Source organism: Sorex fumeus, unplaced genomic scaffold (genome assembly GCF_029834395.1).
Source record: "Sorex fumeus unplaced genomic scaffold, SorFum_2.1 ptg000030l, whole genome shotgun sequence".
NCBI lineage: Eukaryota > Metazoa > Chordata > Mammalia > Eulipotyphla > Soricidae > Sorex > Sorex fumeus.
The window spans coordinates 15,435,282-15,443,682 of NW_026606087.1; the positions used below are offsets into that span (position 1 = coordinate 15,435,282).

General features: G+C 39.7%; 1 protein-coding gene across 1 annotated transcript; it reads left to right on the forward strand.

Moving 5' to 3' along the window:
* The first annotated feature begins 936 nt into the window (after positions 1-936).
* LOC130025483 (olfactory receptor 51F2-like) lies at positions 937-1,887 on the forward strand. Its single transcript, XM_056116417.1, has one exon. The coding sequence runs from the start codon at positions 937-939 to the stop codon at positions 1,885-1,887; it is 951 nt and encodes a 316-aa protein (XP_055972392.1).
* The last annotated feature ends 6,514 nt before the right edge of the window (positions 1,888-8,401 follow it).

Sequence of the window (8,401 nt, forward strand, 5' to 3'; positions counted from 1 at the left end):
AGTTTCTGTGTCATATAACTAATATATAAAGCAAGATAGATAACAAAATGAGACTATGTTCTTTAGAAATTTACTTATGTTACTTTTAATATTTTATTGACAATTTCACGTCAATAAACATATTTTTTTCACAAAATAAGTTTGCTTTGGTTTGGAGGCCACACCTAACTGTGCTCAGGATTTACTCTTGGTTCTGTGCTCAGGAATCACTCCTGGCAGGATGTGGTGACTATACGTGGTGCCAAGTATCCAACCTCTATCAAGAGCATGCAAGAGCTTGCATGCTGTACTATTTTTCTAGTCCTACAAGATGATTTTCAATGTCACTCTCATAGTCTAGGATTTAGGTTTACCATGTTTACCTAATTTGTCAATCCAGTGGAGGAACTCTCATAAGTAAATTTATTAATCACCCCCACACCTACCAACTAGCCTGCAACCTGCCCTTTCTAAAAATTGCCTTTTCTGTTATCTTATACAAACTGCTTCTTGCGACCATGCAAGGAAAAATATGATCTCACTTTCTCGTTCAAGATGGTGTTCTGTCATGTGAGTCTACCATATGCAACATACTGGCTTGTTGGTTAATAAAACTCATGATCCATCCATAAAAACAAACAAACAAACAAACAAATAAATAAATAAATATAGATACTAGCAAATGGCACCAGGGAGAGAAAGTGGGACTGAGACAGATGCGAAGACACACACAAAACACACACACACACACACAATCTTCTCTACAATTTAAACTTTACAATCTTTTACTAATTTAAATAATCCTTAAATAATCATTCACATTAACATGGTATGTAGATGTTCATCTTTTATTTGTCTTGGGATTAAAAAAAAATAGTTGTAATTGTGTTCATTTATTTTAAACACAACTTTGTTTTTGTTGTTCCAGAGTTCATCTTGGAATTCTTCTAATCCAGTATGGCAAAGGTCCAGAATATCACATCCTCTTCTGTCATTTTTCTGCTAACTGGTGTTCCTGGGCTGGAAGCCTTCCACAGCTGGATATCCATTCCCTTCTGCTTTCTCTATATAACTGCCCTCTCAGGAAACAGCCTGATTCTCTTTGCCATTGTCACACAGCCCAGTCTTCATGAACCCATGTATTATTTTCTCTCCATGCTGTCTACCACTGACCTTGGCTTATCCATATCCACTCTAGCCACCATGTTGGGTATATTCTGGTTCAATACCAGGGAGATCAGCTTCGATGCCTGTGTGTCACAGATGTTTTTTATTAAACTCTTCACTGTCATGGAATCTTCAGTGCTATTGGCCATGGCCTTTGATCGCCTTGTGGCCATTTCTAATCCCCTCAGGTATGCCACCATTTTAACGGACTCTAGCATAGTTCAAATTGGAGTGGCAACTGTCCTCAGGGGTACAGTAGTGCTAACACCAATGGTAGCACTTCTTAAAAGACTGTCCTTCTGCCGTAGTCACATACTCCACCACTCTTACTGCTACCACCCTGATGTGATAAGACTCTCATGCACAGACACCAGAATCAACAGTGTAGTTGGGTTGACTGCCATGATCTCTACAGTTGGTGTGGACTCTATCCTCATCCTCCTCTCCTATGTTTTAATCATCAAAACTGTCCTCAGCATTGCATCCCCAGAAGAGAGGAAGAAAGCCTTTAGCACATGTATCTCCCACATTGGGGCTGTTGTTATTTTCTATATTCCATTGATTAGTCTGTCCTTTGTTCACAGATTTGCCAAAGGAATTCCAGCCTATGTACATACTATAATCTCTGACACCTACTTGCTAATCCCTCCTGTAATGAACCCCATCGTCTACAGTGTGAAGACCAAACAAATACGTAGAGCTTTGATAAAACTTCTCCATTCCAAAGATATAGGATCATAGAATTTTAGAGACAGACTATGTAGAACCATGTTGTCAATTAAAAGAACAAATTGGTGCTCCTTGAAGCTACGTGTTCAAACCTTTTGAATGAAATCTTATATATATTTATCAAATCAGATATCCTCCTGCAAATAAGAATAGAGACTTAAGAAGAAGAGAGAAAAATAGCCTTAAGCCCTACCTATAGAATTTCTCCTCTGCATCACTGAGTGAAACTTTGTTAATCATGCCAACTATCTTCCTCTACTCCATCCACTTCAAAGCAGTTGAATGACACATAATGAAAAATTCCTTTTGGAGACATAAAAGCACTTTCTAACTGTAGTAAGTTTAATTTGTTTATTGTTTTCTTTGTACCATCACATCCCTGTGGGTTTTTTCTAAATATTAGATGCAGACAGACCGGTCTTCGGTCGAGGGTATACGAGTAGCTGCGCTCCCCTGCTAGAACCTCCATTTTGCATCTAAAAAACAAAATTGTTGCATAATTACTTTCATGATTGAGGCATAGAAGTAACAAGGTTAAATAAGGAGTGATAAAGGCATATTTCACCTAACTCCTGTTACTCACACTCTTTATTCTAATGCAATATGGCTACCTATAGTAAAAGTAATACAGAAATTCCCTCAAAATATACTATTATTGTATAAAATATGGGCATATATCAGATGTCTATCTTAAAGCACATACATACACCGTGTGTATGTCTTTTCATGGAATTTGTGTTGAGGATATAAGGAAGTAAAAAATAAAAAACATAATTCTGTCCTCTAGAAAAATTCAGCAAAATGGCAGAGACAAAATACAAAACAATCTTCAAATCTCAAAATCTATCTTAGACTGATATTCTTTTCCAGCTAAGCATGTTCTAGATTTCTCTTCATCCTCCATCAATTTTCTGCCTTTGTCCGGCAAAAATCGGAAAATTACTACAGGTTTCAAATGAATTACAATTGTTGGCATTAACATAGAAATGTTTAATGTGTGACATACGTTTCATGTAAATCAATAAAATTTTCCTAACTTGTATATTACTCGGGGCGGGGGGGAGCAATATACAGGCTGGAATGATACCACAGCGATAGGGCATTTGCCTTGCATGCGGCTGGCCCCACCGACCCAGGTTTGATTCCTCCGGCTCTCTCGGAGAGCCCAGCAAGTTTCCCAGAGTATCTCGCCCGCACAGCAGAACATGGCAACCTACCCGTGACGTATTCAATATGACAAACACAGTAACAACAAGTCTCGCAATAGAGACATTACTGGGCCCGCTCGAGCAAATCGATGAACAACAGGAGGACAGTGCTACAGTGCTACAGTGTATATTACTACTTTCTTTCCATTTTAGTACATATTTCATTGGCATGTTAGTATTAATAAATAACCATACAAATGATATTTTAGGTCTAACAAGGGAGTAGAAGTAACTATCCTAATGCATGTGAAACTTTATAGCTGATCACAATACTGATTACTTCACAGTAAAGATCAGACAAAATCCTCACTATATTTGGCAATGATATTTTCAGTCTCTGTAGTGTTCGGTCTTGATCGCTATATGTTGGAATATTCCAGGGCTTTTGCTTTCAGACTTTTTTTCATGTTATATTATTTTGTTGAGATAGCGGGTTTAGATATCAGGTTAACAATGACTAGGATAGGGATAATCGACATACTGGGTTCCTAATTCCCAGTCCAAATTACTCTCAAAGGAAAATATTATCTGTGCTTTTAAGATTCACACTTACCCCATAGCAGAAGATAAAATGTAATGTTTCTAATTCTTGCAGGATACTTACAAAGCCACAAAACAGTGATCTATTAGAAGTCTTTGCAAGACAAAAATACCAGCTGGAAAGATTCACACATTACAACAAAGGCAGCAACACTAGAATTACTCCAGTTTCCATAATTCTTAAGCTGCTTCTTAGACCCTTCTTTCCCTTCAAGCAGGACTCTCATGTACCAACAGTCTTCACAACTAAGTAAATAACGACCCATGAAGGTAGTTTTAAATGCTGCTTTATTTCTCCTTTTTTTCAGTGCTGCTTTATTTCTCCTTTTAAAGTACTTGGATAATATATCTGAGAATACAACAGGAAAGGAAGGAACTATAATTATCAACGTAGTTTTATCTGAAGTGACTGAAAGCTCCGATCCTTCCTTCCCTACATGGTACAGGTTCCTTTAGGCGTCCTACTACTAAACAAACATGTCGAGTTTGGATCACTAAATCTTAAACCAGAGACATCAAATTTCACAGAAACAATACTCTCTTTTACTACAGACAGAAACTTAGTCTGGAAAGTTCCTTTTTCTAGCTACTTATATAGCATATATATATATAATGTATATATATAATATATATAGCATATATATAATGTATTATATATATATATATATATATATATATGGGCTGGAGTGATAGCACAGCGGTAGAGCGTTTGCCTTGCACGCAGCCAACATGGCCGACCCGAGTTCAATTCCTCCACCCCTCTCAGAGAGCCCGGCAAGCTGCTGAGAGTATCTCGCCCACACAGCAAAGCCTGGCAAGCTCCCCGTGACATATTCGATATGCCAGACACAGTAACAAATGTCACAATGGAGACGTTACTGGGCCCGCTTGAGCAAATCGATGAACAACGGGAGGACCGTGACCGTTCTCATGTCATCCTTAAATATACTTCACCCAATAATAATATAGCATATAGAATCTAGGGTACCTGTTGCCAAAGAAATGTTTCAACCCACAAATGAAGATATAACTTATTTTAAAGAGATTCAAAGAATTAAATTAGATCCCCCCTTTTTGGGGGTCACACCTGGAAATACCCAAGGGCTCATGCAAGACAGGAGGGAGAATATCACTCTAAGTGGTGTTTTGGGAGATGACACCACATGGAGAGAGAACTTAGGCTTCCTGCAGAAATTCACCCACTTTTTAGTCACATAGCAAAAGCTAGAACTAAAGAAACTAGGAGTAAACAACTAAGAAGTTGTTTCTTTTCTATCCTTAGACACTCTTCTGTTATGTGATACCTTAATCTTAATGAACACTGGAAAAATATATTCCAAGAATAAATATTTAAGGTAAAATGTAGTTCTATGCTGTATAATGATACCAGGGGTTTTAATATAAGTACTACAGCACCACTGCAGGAAACTCTAAATTTACGCCAGTGACCCTCGTGTCAAGTGATCTAAGCCCCATTAGCCATTACCAATTCCTCAATCTGGCTGGAGAGGAGAGAAGGCAGAACTCACTGTCAAACAACAATGAGTATTTCAAGGGCAAGCTTTTTTTGTTGTTGTTTGTTTGTTTTTTGGGGTCACACCTGGCGATGCACAGGGGTTACTCCTGGCTCTGCACTCAGGTGTTACTCCTGGCGATATTCAGGGGACCATATGGGATGCTGGGAATCGAACCCGGGTCGGCCGCGTGCAAGGAAAACGCCCTACCTGCTGTGCTATCTCTCCAGCCCCAAGGACAAGTTTTTTAATTTTTTTTTAATCTTTAAATTTTTATTAGTGAGACACCATGAGGTACAGTTGTAGACTTACAAATTTTTGTGCTTGGGTTTCAATTATACAATGATCAAATACCCATCCCTCAACCAGTGCCCATTTCCCACCACCATGGATCCCAGTATCCCTCCCACCCCCTATCCCCCCCCCCCCATCCCACCCTGCTTCTGTGGCAGGGCATTCCTCTTTGTTTTCTCTCTCCTTTTGGGTGTTGTGGTTTGCAAAAAAGGCATTGAGTGGCAATCATGTTTGGTCTATAGTCTACTTTTTTTAAAAGACAATAACAAACTTGGCCCTCCCGTTGATCGTCGATTTGCTCGAGCGGGCCCAGTAACGTCTCCATTGGAGACTTTGTTGTTACTGTGTCTGGCATATCGAATACTCTCGGTAGCTTGCCGGGCTCTCCGAGAGGGGCGGAGGAATCGAACTCAGGTCGGCCATGTTGTCCGCTTGCAAGGCAAACACCCTACCCGCTGTGCTATGGCTCCAGCCCAAGAACCATCTGGGCCTCATACTCCTCTGCGCGACTTCAAGTTAGTTTGCTCGTACACAATTTTTGCAGGTATCACGCCCTTGGAACTACTCGGATCACAGCAGCAGGAAAACTATGTACTCTATGTCTGGCTGGAGCAATAGCACAGCTATAGAGCGTGGGCCTTGTACACAGCCAGCCCAGCCGAGACTGGTTCAATTCCTCCGCCTCTCTCAGAGAGCCCTGCAAGCTGAGAGTATCTCGCCCACATAGCAAAGCCTGGCAAGCTACCTGTGACATATTCAATATGTCGAACACAATAACAACAAGTCTCAAAATGGAGACTTTACTGGGCCCACTTGAGCAAATCAATGAACAATGGGAGGACAGTGTTTGTTTGTTTTTGTTATTGTTTTGTTGTTGTTATTGTATCTAGCACCATTCCTTTTTTTTACCCTCAATATAGGAAGTTTTTTTTAATTTTTTTTTTAATTTTTATTAGTGAGACACCATGAGGTACAGTTGTAGACTTATAAATTTTCGTGCTTGGGTTTCAATTATAAAATGATCAAATACCCATCCCTCCACCAGTGCCCATTTCCCACTACCACGGATCCCAGTATCCCTCCCACCCCCCTTACCCCCCCCCCCACCCTATCTCTGTGGCAGAGCATTCCCTTTTGTTCTCTCTCGCTCCTTTTGGGTGTTGTGGTTTGCAAAAGAGGCATTGAGTGGCAATCATGTTTGGTCTGTAGTCTACTTTCAGCATGCTTCTCCCGTCCTGGGAGGATCCTCCCAGCACCCTTTATTTGGTGCTCCCTTCTCTATCTGAGCTGCCTTTTCCCCTAACATGTGTGGCTGGCCTCCAAGCCATGGAGGAAAATTCCTCGTACTAATCTCGGCCATTCTTGGGTGTTAGTCTCCTATTTTGTTACTTTATGTTCCCCAGATGAACGCAATCTTTCTATGTCTATCCCTTTCTTTCTGACTCATTTTGCTTAACATGATACTTTCCATGTAGCATTCCTTTAACTATTGTTTCTATACTGACAAATCCTAAATCAACATTTATAGTCTAAACCTATATCCAAGTGCCTATGTTACCTGCTTCAACACTTGAAGATCTAATAATGATGTTAGACTAATCATGTCCAAAACAATATTATAATATTTTTATCAAGGAAAATATGCTTGAATATAGTTTTCTTAACTTAATCACGTAACTTCCCGTTAGTCGTCGATTTGCTCGAGCGGGCACCAGTAACATTTCCATTTGTCCCTGTCGCGTGCTAGTGTAGCCCAGTGGCATCTGTTCGCTCCGGGAACATGAAGGACCTCAAACCGATCGTTCATGATCTTGACGAAGAAGTCTGACCATCTGGTAGGTGGGCGGCCACGTGGTCTTTTGACATCGCGTGGAATCCAGTCAGTAACAGCTCTAGTCCAGCGGTCGTCTTTAAATCTCATTACGTGACCAGCCCATCTGATTTTCGACACCTTGGCAAATGAGACAGTGTCCCTGATTCTTGATCGTCGACGGATGTCGGAACTCCGGATTTTTTCTCTCATTTGAGTGAAACGCGATATTCCAAGCATAGCTCTTTCTATTCCTCTTTGGGAGACCTGAATAGTGTTCTCATCTTGTTTGCGTAGGAAACAAGTTAGTTTTCTATTGTTTTCTATAGCTCAAAAACTTTATATGTCAAGTTGCTGAGGTAGAACACTTGGAGTTAGCCCTGATTCTTATTTTTCCCTTCTATTCCTCATCCAACCATTCAGAAAATGTTGATGGGGCCAGATCAATAGTACAGCAATTGCCTTGTGCACAGCCGACCCGGGTTCGATCCCTGTCATCCAATATAGTCCCCGGAGCACCACCAGGAGTAATTTCTGAGTGTAGAGCTAGGAGTAATCCCTGAGCATCACTGGATATGACCCAAAAAAAGCCAAATAATTTAAAAAAATAAAATGTTGACACCTTACAGGATTCTGTATATTTATTTAAAATTCAACTATTCTCTAGTACCTCTCTTGTTATCATCTTGATTCAAACCATTGTCACCTTGTATATAAAGCCTAATAATATATTGATGAAACTTCCTTCACCCATTTTTATTTTATAGTTTATTTTCACTATAGTAGTTAGAACAATTATTATGTTCTTTTCCTGGTTAAATATGTTCCAATGGCTACCTGTCTGATTGAGAGTAAAATAAGTCACTGTAATAACTTAAAGTGATCTTTATGTCCTAACTCCATTCCACTATCCCAAATCCATCTTTTATTACTCTGTTTTCCCTCTTTTACATCTATACTAGTCTTGTTTTGTTGTTGATATTGTATCTAGCACCATTCCTTTAACTATTGTTAAAGTCTTCAAATATTTCCTTAAGTTCACCCAGCATGTTTTAGCATCAAATTCTATATTTGCTGATCTATTTGAAATGATTTCCCCCAGATAGCTACAAGGCTTACTGCTTCACTCAACATAGCACTCTGATGAACTATCACAGGGC

What these genes read in the sequence shown, in the direction of transcription:
- LOC130025483 (XM_056116417.1), top strand. Translation starts at nt 937, where the DNA reads ATGGCAAAGGTCCAGAATATCACATCCTCTTCTGTCATTTTTCTGCTA.